The sequence below is a fragment of the Neoarius graeffei genome, chromosome 1 (genome assembly GCF_027579695.1).
Source record: "Neoarius graeffei isolate fNeoGra1 chromosome 1, fNeoGra1.pri, whole genome shotgun sequence".
Taxonomy (NCBI): Eukaryota; Metazoa; Chordata; class Actinopteri; order Siluriformes; family Ariidae; genus Neoarius; species Neoarius graeffei.
The window spans coordinates 61997736-62015859 of record NC_083569.1 but is presented as its reverse complement, the minus strand read 5'-3'; the positions used below and the strand labels follow the sequence as shown (position 1 = coordinate 62015859).

The 18124-nt window shown below is 42.4% G+C and overlaps 1 protein-coding gene across 4 annotated transcripts in view; it reads left to right on the top strand.

Moving 5' to 3' along the window:
- exoc6b (exocyst complex component 6B) overlaps positions 1-18124 on the top strand; it is a 241432-nt gene that overhangs the window by 184894 nt on the left and 38414 nt on the right. For all 4 annotated transcript variants that reach the window (XM_060936134.1, XM_060936143.1, XM_060936117.1 and 1 more), the window contains 2 exons: positions 7518-7659; positions 9655-9728. In XM_060936134.1, coding sequence (XP_060792117.1) covers positions 7518-7659; positions 9655-9728 — 216 coding nt within the window. The remainder of the gene's footprint in view (positions 1-7517; positions 7660-9654; positions 9729-18124) is intronic.

Sequence of the window (18124 nt, the reverse complement as noted above, 5' to 3'; positions counted from 1 at the left end):
TCCGGCCTTGACCCTTACGCACAGAGATTCTTCCAGATTCTCTGAATCTTTTGATATTATGCACTGTAGATGATGATATGTTCAAACTCTTTACAATTTTACACTGTCGAACTCCTTTCTGATATTGCTCCACTATTTGCCGGCGCAGAATTAGGGGGATTGGTGATCCTCTTCCCATCTTTACTTCTGAGAGCTGCTGCCACTCCAAGATGCTCTTTTTATACCCAGTCATGTTAATGACCTATTGCCAGTTGACCTAATGAGTTGCAATTTGGTCCTCCAGCTGTTTCTTTTTTGTACCTTTAACTTTTCCAGCCTCTTATTGCCCCGTCCCAACTTTTTTGAGATGTGTTGCTGTCATGAAATTTCAAATGAGCCAATATTTGGCATGAAATTTCAAAATGTCTCACTTTCGACATTTGATATGTTGTCTATGTTCTATTGTGAATACAATATCAGTTTTTGAGATTTGTAAATTATTGCATTCCGTTTTTATTTACAATTTGTACATTGTCCCAACTTTTTTGGAATCGGGCTTGTACCTGGATGACTGAGATTCTTCACAGATATGCAAAAGGCAGAAACATTTGAAAAGCGAGTGTGTTGTAAAAGTTGTCTTTTGCCTCATGGTATTGTGAATCAACAGCCATGAGTAGTGATGCAAATAACATCATAAAGTAACGTTTTGGCTATTTTGGTGAAAAATGATTGGTGGAAATTTCAGGGCATCCCTGGCTAGCGTCCCTGCAATTCTGTTTTCATGTTAAATTTTCTCCGTCTTTTTCTTTCCTTAAATTGAGTCCCCTTCCTGCTTTGTCCTTTTTTCTTTCTGTATGTCTCGCTCGTCTCTCGTACTGTACTCCACTGATGTGTTCTCTGCGCTGTGTTTATTTTCACAGCCGTGTGCTGCTAAGTGCTTTTTAATGAGGGCTTTGACAGGTCCTACTTTTAATTAAGCACTCTGACTACCTCTTACTCACCCTCTCCTCCTTTCTCCTTCATTCTCTCTCCCTGTCGGTGTACCAGGCTAATTGTTAACATGCCTCTGCCCTGGACTGTAAAACAAGTGTGCTACTGTGTGTGGGAGAGGTGCAGCTTCCTAAGCTTTACCCTGTATGAAACAGAACCCAAGAGACGGCACACACAGCCCTACGAACTGATTTTGTTTCGACCTGAGGGAACAGTTCAGGGTCCCACTTTACCCTCTACAGCTATTACTCGACCTCAGCATGTGTGTGAAAACATGTAAATAGTCCCGCATGTGTGCGCATCAAGGACGCATGCTCCGCAGTTCTCGCACAGCGTGACCAAAGACGCACACGTACTCACATGTGGTACAGGTACACGATTGTTCTCATGATTCATTTAAACCGTGTCATTTAAAATGTGTGTTTGTGCTTCAGGGTTATCTGGACTGTCTGTGAGGCATTTACTGTATGTTTATGGTGTACAGGTGAAGAAGGGGCCAGGAATTGTGAGGTTAGCCTGCGTCCACTTGTAATGAACAGGAGAAAGAAATGATTGCATTGCATTTTGTGAGTGGACTGAACTGTGACACTTGTGCATGTGACTGCTTTGTGAAGTAAGTACTCTTTAGCTGACCCTAATTTAACTTTGGCTCTGTTCAGACTTAAATCTGCCTTTTTTTTTTTTTGAGCACACCTAAATTAAAGTAGGAAAGATTTTCATCAAAATGCACATGAAATCTTTTTCCAATTAGATTCAAGCCACGTTTGACTTGACAATTGAAATTGGATTTCATTTAGTTTTTCCTTTTCTTAGTTTTTGTCTCGACATCAGAAATTTGCAGCAAGAGCTGTAACATGCACACAAATCAACATAAAGGTAGGTCAGGTTATCAGAGTACCCAGACTTGGAGCCGTGACCACATGGCTTGTCCTTTATCTTTTGTTTAAAACTCTTTGGTTTTGATTGCTCTTGTCTGTGCCAGATACAATAAGGACCATTACTGGATGCTGCCATTGGGTATAAGACATACAGTACTGTGCAATAGAGCCCTGCACTCCCGCGGGAGTCCCGCGGGACCCGACGCAAAGCAGTGCGGCGCGGGACAAATTTTGAAAGCTCATTGCGGGCGGGAGGGGGAGTGCACAATGCGGGAGCGGTTGGGAGAGGTGATAAGCTGCAGTCCCGCTAACTAAAAATGTGTTTAAAATAATGTTGCAAGCATCAGGGGAAGATTATGGACGCACCAAATTTGGCTTAACGGTCATTTAATGGTGAAATGCCGTTCGCACTGTCAGCCAACTTCGGGTTGTTTCTCTGAATTCCGACAATAAACGAGACCATCCGAACACATCTGAAAACATCGTGGTTTGAGCTGTGTTGGTTCAAATCAACTTGGTTCAGACCAAGTTGGTTCTACAGCTTTGGGAAACAGTCGTTTTTTGGATGTTAGTTAGTTCAAACTTGCATCGTACCATATTGGTTTAATGCTAACTTGGTTGTTTGTTTGGGAAATGCACCCCTGAACGTGAGCTGTAGATATTTATGCTCAAATCCACTCAAAGTAGGGGGCGGGGCACCATCACGCTGTGTCTTTAAATTATATTAATTTCTTATAGGCCTACTTGTATTTCCTAGAATGTAAATGTGAGGAGTGGCATATAAGCTGTGTGCAATGTACAATATTCTTAATATCCACTGTAGACTTTGGTAGGTGTGTTGGGTATCTCTGTAAAGCCTCAGCTGCGCATGCCGCCTGGCAACGCGCACCCTCGCTACGTGCGCTAGGTGAAGGATCGGTCAGTGGAGAGCTCAGCTAAGCTCAGCATGTTTAATTCCCCAAGCCAATGACAAGAACTTTCGTGAGAAATAACGCGAACGTCTGCGTCATGCGGGATTTGCGGGCGGGAGCGGGACTGAAAATCATAATTCTTTGCGGGAGCGGGACTGAAAATTCTGTCCTGCGCAGACCTCTACTGTGCAAGTCTTAGGCACCTAATTTTTTTTTTTTCATTTTTTTTCATGCAAACTTTGTTATAGAGTTCTATTTTATGACTTTTACATTATTGAGTCAGTACAAAAACATTTAGAGTTCCAAGCGTCCATTTTCCAGCCCAAAATTAGATGGTACAGAAAAAATGTGTTGTATTTGAGCAGCATATTACATAACCGACCACTTTTCAGATTAAAAAAGAAAACATAATGAAGGCTGCTGGGTTTTGGTGCAAAATGAAGAAGCGAGTGTGACAAAGTGTCCAGAAGAACTGTGGCTGGTTCTGTAAGATGCTCAGTAAAACCTCCAGCTCATTTCCTTATCAAACTGCACTCACTGTACCTGAGACTACTGTTTTTATCCCCCCAGCATGTAATGCAGCGGGATATAGCTTTCACTCTGTCCATCTGTCTGTCTTTCCGTCTGTAAACGTTTTAGTTTCTGGAGCATAACTCAAACTATTAGGAATTTTTTTCACGAAACTTCAGTTATGTTAAGTGTCTAGAGGAGTTGTGCCTTTTGATATTTTGGAATTTCTGTAATTTTTTTTTCTGTATTTCCTTAGCAACCAATTCAACTTATGGAAATATGGAGTGGGGTTTCATGTGGGGGCCGGGGGGGGATATGTCGTCATCTGATGATTCTTGGGGGGGGTTAAAGTGCATATCACGGGTAAATTCAGGAGCAAGATCAATGTAATTCTCCTATTTTATATTAAACTTTGGTCAAATATCTGTCACATTTTGCATTTTGTGCAATTTTTTTTAACCTTGCGGAATACCAGAAAAATTCAGTTGAAATCAAGCCATTTGAGGCGAATTGGTCCGCCTCTGAAAAAACTTGCCATTTGGATTTCCTGGCAAACATTGATTTTCGTGACGTCGCGTGCAGGACGCCTCCTTCTGAATCCTACGTCAGCGCTGGTTTGTTTATGAGAAAACGACCTGGTGGTTTTCTACAGTACAACGTTATCGCTAAAATGGTTAACAGACGTATCGTAGGAGGGTGTAGCAACACCAATCATGATGGGATTAGTACTCATAGTTTCCCAAAAGACCGGACAATGGGAGAGAAATGGTGGGAGCACTGTATCTACTGTCAAAAGTTATCAGCCCTCTTGGTAGCAAACTAACTCGTGCACTTCCCCCTGCGTCACACTAATCATTGTCTGCATGCCTGTGTAATGTAGCTATGCATGGCAAATGTAACTCCAGTACAAATAAATCAGATTTGGTCACTTGGACTTGGTAATCAGACTTGAGAAGTAAACACATTTGGCCTGCTTTAGGAGCACATTTGTTAAATCCTCCTCCACGTCACGCTAAACCAGTACACATCGTCACACTAATGGTGCTGACTTTTTTTTTTTTCCCCTCCCCCTCTTCTTCGTTATCATTTAACTCGCTTCTCTTCAAAACAGTATGGGCATGATGTTTCCACATTAGGGTTTCATTATTGCCTTCTCTCATGCAAAATCTGTACACAAATGTTGACCATGCCAAATCAATAAAGCCTTCTGCTCCAATCAGACCGGATGAGCCACACTTGTGAGTGATTGTAATGGCCTCGGCAGGAGACAGGTAATCGTGAGGTTTTCATTTTACAATGAAGAAAAGAAACAACAAACAACCACTCTTCCTTTGGCCCACATGATTTATTATAGCTATTAAGAATGCAGAGACGAGCGGCCGGAAAACAAGCGTGTTTATTTTTTAATCACCGTAGTGCCGCACAGGCACTGTAATCATCTGTAATCGCCTAGTTAGGCCTGAAAGTGCTTTAACCTGATTAAAGACTCACTGGGTTAGACCACAACATGACTGAGGGTCTGTCTGAAAAAGAGGTATGTAACAAGCTGATGATCAGTGGCGTGTTTGATTAATTACAAGTTTTTGACTACAACCGTTTTACCTGTAAACAAACCACTAATGTTTAGTTGGAACGGTTGCTGAATAGAACAGATCACTGAACACTGATCAGCTGAATTCACTGGCATCCACATGCAAAAGCCGGGGGTGTTTTTTTGTTTGTTTTTTGTTCTCTTCTCCCCCAACTTTATGTTCTTGTCAGCTGGTGTCTCTTCTGACCCCTGGTTTCACCTCATTCTTTGCTTTTGTGTTCTGTAGGATTTGGTTTGTCAAACATGTTTGTAATCTTTTGTGGGGAAGTTTGTGGGTGTTAAATCAGAATTCTGATCATGTTCACAAATATGATCAGCTTCTCACGAAAGGAAGATCGGGATCAAAACGTTCCTCCTGTCAGTGTGTTTGTGCGCATGGACATGTGCAGTCCTGTTGCCAGAACACATGCAAGCCAGGATAAGACTGGTACTTAAAGAAGCAGTTTGTAATTTCTGCTATCTGTGGGATGAACTGCAGTTATAATTGCAGTAATGATGCACCAGACCATGCTTGCTCTATTAAAACTTTTTTTGTTTTGTTTTTTTTTTGGGGGGGGGGGAATAAAAGCTTGGAACAGAAACTAGCCATGGCTATTGCAGAATTTTATTCTAAATTAGTTTTAGATTTTTTTTTTAAATGACTATTATTAAGCACCTTCATATTACAACCAGCACCTTCTACATATTGCACTTTTAAAGAATTTAAAGTTTTAGGTAAATTTGATTTAGTAACTAGGAACAAATAGTGAGATGCCATTGATGGTCAGAAGCCGATGTATGTGAAGTCAAAGGGTGGGCCAGAAGTTTTTCATGATTACAAGAGCCAGCTAATGGTGAGAGCGTGGCCGAGCTGCCAGCTGCACAACCAAATATTGTGTTGGATACGGATTCTTTGATTTGTATAATTCTATATTAATACCTCTACCTAAAAGTAAATTGATGTTTAATGTGCATTAATATTAGCTGTATTTTGTATCGACTTTCCATTAGTCCACATTTCATACACAGCTTTTATACACAAGTTCCTGTTTCGTGCCAGTGTTGATCAGAATCGGCGAACTTTATTGATCCTGAAGGAAATTGCTTCACATCTCCTTACTATTTACACAAACCCAATGATTCCCAGTTAAAGGAATCTGACCAAAACCTTGTCTTGCTCACCTCTTTTGCGTCCCCCTAAGAGCTCCTCTTTATCAGACACACTCCTCTGTCTCCTCACCCCAGCTTTAGGCTTTGGTCCAGCCGTGTCTCTCAGCTCCCATTACTCCCTCTGTTAGATCAATTACTGCAATCAGCAGGCCAGCCAGATCATTAACTGGTTAAAATCAATGCTTCTAATTTTAGTACCAACCAGCATTAGGTAGGGGATATGAGGATAGGATTTTGGATGGCAACTGGAACACACATTTTATTTATTTATTTATTTATTTATTTAAAAGAACTGAACACATTCATCTAACTGCTCTGTTCTGAATACACGAGCTTACCGTTACTGACATTTTGTTGTGTTGCTCTGGTTGAAAGGGGAGAGTAATACCGTTCCTCCCTCCCAGAGAACACGGCTAATTTTTTTTTTTTTTTTGGGCTCTCTTGGGTTCATTTCTCTCTCTTCCTTCTTTTTCAATCTGGTTACCTGATTGTCTCTGAACAGTAAATTTTAGTTTGGACCCATCCCATTTTATACAAAAGGTATGTGGTGAAATATATATGGATGGTGGGGGAAAAAAATCAGCTTCATTAATAACAAATAACTGCATTCAAGTTATTTTGTAAGGATAGGATTCCATATTAGCCTGGAGTCTCAGTAGAGTATTTTATTTTAAAACTTTTAAAAGCATGGTTGCACTCCAGATTTAGCAATGGCCATCTCAGGATGGGAATTCTTGGAAATTTTGTGCTGTTGTATTTTACCTCCTTTTATTTCGAGTTTCTGTCTTTTCTTCTCTGTCTCACGGTCTCTTTCTGTTGGTGTCTTCTTTGTAGATTTAGTCTGACGTTAATGTATTTGGAAATATCTGTGTGCTTTGCAAGTAGCTCGTATAGTAGTCCCCCCCCCCCCCCCCCCCCCCCATTTTTGACCCTACTCGTCAGAAATCCCACAGATTCCAGGTTCTCCACTCTTGTGTTTTCTTTTAGATTTAGTATCAAATTAAAAGCTTTGGATCTTTCCTGAAAATATCAGATTCCTTCAGGAAAGAGTTGGACAGCAGACAAGGGCATATTTGAGGTTTTTATACGTCTTTGTAAGAGGGGAACACGAATGGTTTACTGTATTTGGAAATGTTTTATTTTCCTATTTTTTTTCCCCCTACAGTTATCACTACTATGCTAATGTCCTGTATTTTGGATGTCTTTTAGTATGGTACATTCTAATCAAGTGTGTGCGCGCGCCCATGGATACATTTAGTCTTGAAACTGATGTCCTCCTATCGGGTGGGATGGGGAGGGAGATAGATATTGAAAAAGCAAGGCATATAGATTTCACCCTTTTCGTCTTCTGCAATTCTAATTAGTTTAATTCTACAGGTCTTAGGGTTCAAGCCTTTTTTTTTTTTTCTTTTCCCCTCGGGTGTTTTGTATTTCCCTGTGTACCAGTCATCATAGTATCTTTCTTCCTGTCACTGACCTTTTTTTTTTTTTTTTTTTGGGTCTCTGTAGGGAAAGGTTGCTCAGACAGCATGTATGTCTGCATGTAAACATCTGTCCACCTCCTTGCTGCAACTGTTACTTGAAGCAGATGTCAGGCAGGTATCTATGGGAGCACTCCAACAGTTCAACGTAGACGTCAGAGAGTGTGAGCGTGAGTACCATCTGTCTTCTTTTTATTTTTTATAAATAAATAAATAAATAAATAAATAAATAAATATATATATATATATATATATATATATATATATATATATGAGGCAGTCTTGTCTATGATAGAGACTGATCCCACACTCCCCAAAGGCAAATTAGGGTAAATTGAGAGGGGGGGAATAAAAGAATGCATTTTTGACTCATGATAGAGTTGTGTAGTTTGGCCCATCTTTTCTAGCAGCTTTCTTTGTGACCACAGCTGAAACCGCTTCTGAGCATCTGACCCAGTCTGGTTAATGGATTTCCCATGATCCTTGCCTTGTGCATGCCATCGCCCAGAGATCACAAGCAGAGAGACAAAATGACCGTCCTCCATGAGATTGCCACATCAACTGCCGTGGTTGCACCATCTGTAGGCATTTTAGTTTTCTGATTTTCCACCATACTGATAAAGTGCAGTCTCGGTGTCCGTCACTTCTTAAAATCCCCTTAAAATTTGTGATACTGTTGCTTTCATTTTACAGAGCCACAAATTTGGGCTATAATCTAAACGCCACTAGAGTGAAAATTGTCTTAACCTCAGCTTTAAGCTTCTGTCTGTGTGGATGAACAAATGTGACATAGGTTGGGTGGAGGTAATGGAGGGTTTGAGGAAATAAGACAGAACTCTGCACAAAAATAACTACTATAATGTAACCACTGGAATGGTCAGAGGATGTGTCTGGAGGAATCCCTCATCAGTGACATTTATCTGCGAGTGCTGTAACGAGGGGCGTGAGAAAAGAAGAGGCAATTGGGTTACTGAGACTAGCAGGGATTTTCGAGGATGTTGGTAATTTTGTAGTAGAGTGATGCTAAAATCCATTTTGCAGAGCTTGCTGTGACCCACTAGGGGTGCTGTGCCTCTTTCTGAATCAAAAGTTGTGATTTGTCCAGAGATCAGAATTGATCAGTGATGTGCTTTTGGTCTAATTTAATATTAAGCTCATTAATAATGCTGCAGAATGACTTCTTCCTGCCTTCGTTCTGGTCACCGTTTACTTGTTAGTCCGTCAAGCACAAAGTAAACAGGGCTAAAGATGAAGTGGTGCAAACTTGCACTGTTTCTAGAGTCCTCAGAGGGACGTTTGAGTTTTAGGTGCCCTTGAGAAAGCCCATACACTTCTTTGTTTTGGCTTTAAGAATAAAGCTTTGAAGTTTTTTTTTTTTTTTTTGGTTTGTTTGTGTTTGTTTTTGTCTTGTTAATTGTATTTTTGATTTGATGTAGCCTGACATGCATCACATTTACTTTGCTGCCATTTGCCCAAAGTTTCTTATGTATAGTGTAGGGGTCAGAAATAAAGATGGCAGGCATGTAATCTGCGTGAGAGGGGAAAAAAGCCCTCAGCGTTGTGAGGAGAAAGGGTTTTCTCCCAGGCTCAGCTTGTTTTGTCTCCTTGTGTCAAACGTTCCGTTTTCTAGAATGGCGAAGCTGCTTGTTTACGGGTTTCCCGCCAAAGCCAGAGAACGCTCTGGTGGCCTCACATCCAACCCCCTGAAACCTTTCGACAATCCCCCTTGCCTTTTCACAAAGTTTTGTCCCCACCTTTGCCCTGTGCTGCGCCACATGTTCTGAAGAGCGGCCTCATGGGTTTCAGGTTGTGAAGGTAAAGGCAGAACCCTTGTCACTCATACTCCACTCCACTCTCGGACTTGTCAGGTCAACACTGGGGAAGAATTAATGAGAGTCTGATGAGGGTTTTTTTTTTTTTTTATGGATAGCACAAAGCCAGTGGCAGACCCACAGACATGACTCTGTGGCAGGGGCTGCCTCGAACCTCCCAGTACTCACCCCCCATCAACACCCGCAGAACCACCAAAGCCCCCCTCCAATCCACCTCCCCTGCCCCCACTGAACCTCCCCCTGTCCTCCCCTTGTCCTGGCTGTCATCTGTCTGCCAATCTCCCACTCCATGGCGAATTCCCTGCTCTCTTTATCCTTCTCTCTTTCCCACAGGGTTTGCCAGGGCCGGCCCGGTGCCTGGCTTCCAGGGGGACACTCTGCTGCTCGCCTTCATCGACTTGAGACAAGTAGGTCTTTGTTTTTTTCCACCCTTTTTTCTTTTCTTTCATTCTTCCTTCCCCCTTTCTTCTGTTTTCTCCTGTTTACCCCTAAGCATCCCCTCCTTTCACTTATTCTCCTTCCCTATCCAGCAGTTCCAACCCCCTAAACCTCTACCTCACTCCTGGTTTTGTTTGAAGGTTTCTTTCCTTAAGTTGCCCTCAATGTGTTTCTGGGATTTTTTTTTTTTGCATTTATATGTGTGATCCCAAGGTTTTTGATGCATGCATACATACAGACTGTTTTCATTCGTTTTATTCGGATCAGAAGTGCGTTAAAGTCTCTTGCTTAATTTAAGGTGAGGTTCTCTGATCCAACTTTTCACAGGTCATCTTATCCAAGTGGCCTCTCTGAACACCGAATTGCACGTTGGGCCATTGGCGTACTTTCAGAGCACACTATTTCGCAACGCTAAAATTATGTCTCGCTCAAAAGCATACATCCCTGTACCTTTGTGTGCATTAGCCGTACGAAATCTTTGATTCTACTATTGAGGTTTATTCAAGGAGTTTCTCTGGAAAAGGAGTGTGTAGTCTGTGCATGTGTTGTGGTGGGTGGCAAATTAAGGGGTCTAGAGGGGATGGGAAAGAATAACACTGAGGCTATGAGGGTTCCATATTCGGGACCCCCTCCCTTGCAGCCAAAGTAGCCAACCTGAGCAAATGTCAGAGGCTGAGAGGGGATGACGGATGGGCTGGATGCTCGTGGAGCGGTGGATGAATGAGCTGACAGACAGTGACAGATAGCTCTTTCTTCCACTAAAACAATCCCGTTTTGTCCCGCCTGCCATCATGATGCAGTGCCACTTGTTTTCCATTTAGTTTTTTCTCCTAAAACCATGACTTCACCATGAACGAGCATGTGTGGTTTTGCTTTGTTGTTGTTTTAAGTTGTATACCGAGACAAATAACCTGAGGTGAAATGATTTAAATTTTATATAAATGCCTGGTTGAATTTTGGTCACTTCTCGTGAATCAGCTGTTTGGGTTGGCCACTGGTTATCAGCGTTCTCATAATAATATCAAAGCGAGGTAGCGTTAGATCATACACCACCTTTGGTTCCACCCTTTCCCCCTCCCTTTTTGCAACTGTTGTAGAGATCATGGGTGTCAGAACCAGTGCGTTGACCCAGGCATCCCCCAGCGTGGCTGGCAATGAATACACCCGATAAATCAACCTGAAGGGCCCGTTTGTGTACCAGACTCCTGGGTCCTGGGATGGGGCTGTGGGTCAATCTTTCTGGAGACAGACAACAGAAAGGTCCGGAAGCTCTGGGAGGGGTTTGGTGAGAATCCTGAGCGTTGCTTTATACTTCAATCTGAAGAGAAACAAATATGAAAAGAGAGTGAAGCATCCAGACTTCAAGAGACATTGAGACATAAGTAGGACAGATGAAGAAACCTTGACATGCTGATGGGACTGAAGATGACTGATAGAAAGTAGGTCGAACAAAGACGTTAGAAAAGCTTTTCAAAAAAGTCAATTTTGTGTGTATTCTTGCATTGCATTACATTCTCAACAGGCCTTCACATTGTACGGACAAAATATCTCCGAATAGGAGCGGCCAGTCCGTTTCCCTCCGTTGTCTCATAACCTTCCTAGCATTCTTGGAGACTGCTTCATTTTGTCTGCAGAAGTGATGTAGAAATAAACAGCTGTGACTGCTATAAAGAGAGTCAGTCTTTTCCGACAGACAGAGTGAGAAAGCAGAAGTGGGCAGTGTAAACAGTGCTGCTGGCTGTGGCTCAGAGCTGTGCAGCTATATTTAGCGGCAGAGAGTCTTGTGGTGGTGGGAACCCTTGGCCGGCCTTGGCGTGTGGGAGGCCTGCTGGACTCTGTGGCATGGCAGCACACATCACCACCCCTACCCCCAGGCAATGTGCACACCCTTGGGCAAAGCCTATCATACCTTTGCCCTCAATCTTCTGCGTGCACAAATTCCTCCCAGGACTTACAGTAGAGTGTAGATACTCCAGGGGCTTTTGAGGATCTGAGAGTCCATGAATCCTTTTTAAAGTATAGTGTAGGAGGCAAACATTTGTTTTGGGTGACTTGTCGTAAAATGGTTGTGCCTTGGTTAAAATTGCTGTATAATATGAGATTTGTTTGCTAGACCTGTCTAGAGCCAATGAACTGTTTTGGACCCTTATACGTTTGCAGCAGCTGGAGTCCCGCAATAAAGCTGTGTATTGGTTTACTCTGCTTTGGCAGGTATATCCTAGTCAGACTAATAATATCTTTGGCGAACAATTCTCTGGTATAGGCTAGAGGGAGGGAAAATGGCCAAACCAAAGCGACTCGGTTTGAGTGTACCTTCGGATCTTCTCCCCTCACCTCGTGTGCCAGTTTTACAGGGAGATGGGGGGCTGGAAATTCGGTTCCTCTTTCCCCAAGATTCAGAGCCAGAAGGCTGCTGTGCATTTTTGTGGCCTGTCCGCAGGCATTATTTTTGAATTCTTGGAATGTGTTTAAAATGTCCAATGGAAAATGCTTTTCTCCTCTTACTGGTTTTGCTCAGGATTTCTCGGGTCTTACAAGAAACCGATATTTGCAACTTAATCTCGTGCCGTTACTGGTGTCAGTTTTGGTTAACTTGTGACTTTCAACCAGATTTATTTATATTACTTTGCACAGTTCTTTTTCTCAGTGCCTTGCATGACTTTGTCTGTGGACATTAATCACCTTTCTCTCTGTTCTCTTGTAAGCTACAATTATTAGCTCATCCGGCCGACAGGCGATGAGCTTATGCCATCATGTCTTGTCCGGCATCGTCCACATTTCACAAAAATGGCTGCTTCTCTCTCAGTTCTTCACTGATGTATATTTTTTTAATTCATTTTGGCAGGAAGCTAGGTCTGCCTGGGGTGTATATAGGTTCTACACAAATTTGCATAATTGCAATTAATAATGACGATATGGAGTAATTAAGCCCTAAGGAGTGTTTTCCACACACATCGCTTCTTCTCCCTCAATTCTTCACCAATTTTGATTCTTTCTGGCATGAAGGTAGGGGTACGTAGGGTGCATATAACTTCTACCCAGATTTTCCAAATTACAATTGTTCATGAACTTATGGACTGACTAAGCCTTAATGAGCAGTTCAGCAAAAATTGCTTCTTCTCGGTCAGTTCCTCGCTGTTTTGAAGTCTTTCTGGCCAATAGATAGGTATTCCTAGGGTGTATATAGCTTCTGTATATAGCTTGCAACAATTAGTGCGCAAGGTGGCCCACTTTAGATCGTCCCTTTTGGACTAGACAGTATCGGAGTGAGCTAGGCCTTCCTTGACGGTCTCATTATTGATCCCAAACTATGATTCAGCTATGATCAGTCAGTAATATAAGAGCATATACTCAAAGACAAGACTGTTACCTGTAATTTTCAGAGTAATGTGTTAATTTCCTGACATGTCTTTCATGGCTTTTCAAGCAACACCTTGTTGGAGATCTAAAGCTTGTTGTGCAAAATCAAAATTGAGATTTTGTATAACATTGACACTCTGAAAGGATTAAATACTTGAGTTCACCAGTGCGGTGCAAGGCAGGGACGGGTTGAGGGATGGGATGTGTAAAAGTTAGCCCCCTAGTTAACAGGACAACAAGCACAAAGGATGGTGCAAGCTAACTAGACAGGGCCCCAGAACAATATTTGGATAGATTGTGTGGTATAGCTGAGAAAGTGCTGAACATAGCTGTGCAGTTTTATTGTCACAGCAGCATGTGAATAAATGCCAGTGCAAAAAATGGTGCACACTCCAGCAATTTAACTGGAGAACAATTTCTGGGTAGCAGTGAGACACTAGGGGGAAAAAAAACACTGTCCCAAAAGCAGCAGGATGGAAGTACAGTGGTGTTTGAAAGTTTGTGAACCCTTTAGAATTTTCTATATTTCTGCATAAATATGACCTAAAACATCAGATTTTCATACAAGTCCTAAAAGTAGATAAAGAGAACCCAGTTAAACAAATGAGACAAAAATATTATACTTGGTCATTTATTTATTGAGGAAAACGATCCAATATTACATATCTGTGAGTGGCAAAAGTATGTGAACCTTTGCTTTCAGTATCTGGTGTGACCCCCTTGTACAGCAATAACTGCAACTAAACGTTTCCGGTAACTGTTGATCAGTCCTGCACACCGGCTTGGAGGAATTTTAGCCCATTCCTCCGTACAGAACAGCTTCAACTCTGGGATGTTGGTGGGTTTCCTCACATGAACCAGGCTTTCGTCTAAACGGGGGAACAGGGGCGCTGCACCCTCTTACTCTCGGCGTGCGCCCCCTTACCGACTCCGTGAAAACATCCCAGCAACACTACGTGACAATGTGTCTGATCATCAAATACGTTATAATTGCTCCAAAAATATTCCAATCATAGTAGATACACCGCCAGACGGTGCAAAAACAATCCGAATTGGCGTTTTCCAGACTGAGGCGGCATGTTGTTTAGTTGTTTACTTGTTGCGGCTGCTCTCGCGAGATTTGACATGGGTTACATACAAGGTCAGCCGACTTGTAGAGCGAGATTTCTCTAGACTGAATGACCTTTCACCCACCGGCGCGGGAGCTTTTGACAGAAGTAGTTCGTGAGTTGTTTTTGTTGACACTTGGGCATTTAAAGATGTCATCCCGCGGCACGAAGCGGAAGAAAGCCAAAGACTGTCCGGGGCAGAAGAAGATTACTTCTTTCTTTTTCAATGTTGACAGACAATTTGTTACAATTTCCCTCTCAGATACTCAGAATGTCCCATTGGAGCATTTTTCAAAGGCTTTGCACGGCGGGGGGGACAACCGGCACCACCACCCCCCCGCTTCGCTCTCTCGCCATGGTGAGTGCCCTCATACTAAATTTTTCTAGAAAAAACCCTGTGAACTGCTCACTTCAGGTCATTCCACAACATCTCATCTCATTATCTGTAGCCGCTTTATCCTGTTCTACAGGGTCGCAGGTAAGCTGGAGCCTATCCCAGCTGACTACGGGCGAAAGGCGGGGTACACCATTTCGATTGAATTAAGGTCAGGACTTTGACTTGGCCATTCCAAAACATTAACTTTATCCTTAAAGAGCCATGTGTGTATGTGTGTGTGTATATAGAGAGAGACTGCGAATTGAATTTGTGCTCATCACGGGAAGAATGTCAAATAGTCACACCCCTGTCCCACCATACCGGCTGTCCCTTTAACACGGATGTCAAATTCGGCTCTGTTACTACCAATCGTTCTAGTTCAGAGTCGAAACAACTCGGACCCCCCTCCCCTTTCCGCATTTGGACGTGTTATACTGTACAGAATGCGAGGCAGAATAAAGATGTAAGATTCCTGCCTTGCACAGGCAGTGTAAAAGAGGTTTCTATTGTCCCCTTCGAGAAAGTGGTCTAGATGGAAGAGGTTTGCATGGTGAACATGGTGTTGGCCTTAGCCAAGAGACTAAGGTACAGTTGTGCTCATAAGTTTACATACCCTGGCAGAATTTTTGTTTTCTTGGCCTTTTTTCAGAGAATATGAATGATAACACAAAAACTTTTTCCCCACTCATGGTTAGTGGTTGGGTGAAGCCATTTATTGATAAACAACTGTGTTTTTTCTATTTTTAAATCATAATGACAACAAAAAAACATCCAAATGACCCTGATCAAAAGTTTACATACCCCAGTTCTTAATACCGTGTATTGCCCCCTCTAACATCAATGACAGCCTGAAGTCTTTTGTGGTAGTTGTGGATGAGGCTCTTTATTTTCTCAGATGGTAAAGCTGCCCATTCTTCTTGGCAAACAGCCTCCAGTTCCTGTAAATTCCTGGGCTGTCTTGCATGAACTGCGCACTTGAGATCTCCCCAGAGTGGCTCAATGATATTGAGGTCAGGAGACTGAGATGGCCACTCCAGAACCTTCACTTTGTTCTGCTGTAGCCAATGACAGGTCGACTTGGCCTTGTGTTTTGGATCGTTGTCATGTTGGAACGTCCAAGTACGCCCCATGCGCAGCTTCTGGGCTGATGAGTGCAAATTTGCCTCCAGTATTTGCTGATAACGTGCTGCATTCATCTTTCCTTCAACTTTGACCAAGTTTCCTGTGCCTTTGTAGCTCACACTTCCCCAAAACATCAGCGATCCACCTCCATGCTTTACAGTAGGAATGGTGTTCCTTTCATCATAGGCCTTGTTGACACCTCTCCAAATGTAATGTTAATGGTTGTGGCCAAAAAGTTCAATTTTGGTCTCATCACTCCAAATTACCTTGTTCCAGAAGTTTTGAGGCTTGTCTCTGTGCTGTTTGGCGTATTGTAGGCGAGATACTTTGTGGCATTTGCTTGGTTTTAACAGAGCCCCTGATTTTCCATTTGTTAATCACAGTTTGAACACTGCTGACTGGCATTATGAATTCCTTGGATATCTTTTTGTATCCCTTTCCTGTTTTATACAGTTCAACTACCTTTTCCCGTAGATCCGTTGACAATTCTTTTGCTTTCCCCATGACTCAGAATCCAGAAACGTCAGTGGCTGGATGAAAGATGCAAGAGTCTGTCTGGATCCCAGAAACTCACTCAGCTTTTATGCACACACACTGATTACAAGCAAACAGATCACAGGTGAGGACGTTACCTTTAGTAGCCATTCAAACCCATTTGTGTCAACTTCTGTGCATGTTATCAGGCCAAAATCACCAGGGTATGTGAACTTTTGATCAGGGTCATTTGGGTAGTTTCTGTTGTCATTATGATTTAAAAAGAGAAAACACAGTCGTTTGACAATAAATGGTTTCACCCATCCACTAAGCATGAGTGGAAAAGATGTTTTTGTGTTATCATTCATATTCTCTGAAAAATGGTCAAAGAATCATAGATTCTGCCAGGGTATGTAAACTTATGAGCACAACTGTATTGAGGATGCAGGTCAGCTTCTCCATGATGTGCACACCAAACAGCTTGGAGCTTTTGACTCTCTCCAGATTTCTGGTTCCAAATTTCAGCCAAGGAATGGAAGGGAATGTGAAGAATGTCCTCCCCCCAGTAAACAAGGCAGATCTGCTATTAAACTTTTTGAGTCCTTAATGTTGTGCCACTGGTTTGGAACTTCGACTGAACCCATAATTGACCACCTACACTGTAGATTTTTTTTTTCCCCCCAAAGTTCAACAAAAGGGGTGAAAATGGGGGACAGTTACCTACTTTGTTCTGTTCCCCACAGTCCTGCACACAGTAGAGTTATGCATCAGGACTGGGATTATGTACGGTATGATCTCGCATAAAGGTGGCAGAACTGGGCAGTTTTTACTTTTAAGCAGGGGAGCATGTGGTCAGATATGAAGCCTATAGGACAAAGAAAGGGCACATGAGAGCTTGTGCAGTGCTGTGACACCATGTTCCTTCCTTCAGTAAGTGCTGATTTACTTTATTGAACTATTACAGGTAGGGACTAGGATTTAAAAAAACAAAACACCTGTAGAGCCTTATGGAAGCTAAATAACTGTAGAGTCAACCTGCCAGATGGTGTTTGCTCGCATGTATCATGGCTTACAGCTAGTCAGAGAGAATGTTGGGCAAAGTTGCTTCCGAATAGCATGGAAAGGGACATAATTCCCGGATATCTGAATTCTGCTTGTTGCATTTTCCATCGTTAGTTGTACATTTTGCATTGTCGCTTGAAATGACAAAAATTTCTCTCTCCATATTGCGGTTTTGTTCCATTTCTCTCTTCATAATTCTTGGTTTAAAAAGTGTTTGACCGGAATTGAACTTTTATTAAAAGAAAACGAAAGCATCAAAGCCAAACTGAGTTCTGGGAATTCTTACAACTAAATTTATAATCACGAAGTTCTGCCGTTGTGCAAGTTCAATAATGTGGGAGTTCCCCTAGTTGGTGTTGGACATTTCCCAGTAGAGCAAGTCTAGTGCCACTCTGCTTGGCCCAAGCATCTCTGTGCTTGTCTGTCTCTTGCACCTGATCACCTCTTCCACCCACACATTTTCACTTCTTATTTATCAGTATTTACTTAATGTGTTGGTATGTAGTTAGAACAACTGATTCTTTTAGTTGCGAAATTTGTCACCCTGTGTTTAGGCTTCACAGATGACCGAAACCTTCACTGATTTCTATCATCATACATCATAGCGATGATGCACTGATCACTTGCCATGTAAGTGCAGTAAGCGATCAGATTTTGAGTTTCTGTGCTCAGAAAGTAAGCAGCACGAAAAGACTCTTTTTCCCTGTTTTTAGCAGCACAAGTCTGCCTGAACCTGAGGAGCTGGGTTGAAGAAAAAGGAATAGGGAAAAGGTAAACAGAGTAAGTGAGAGAGGGGTAGGACGACTACCTCTCTGGCAGTGACGTCAGAAGGATGGACTGGGCCTTGGGTTGAGCATGTGTT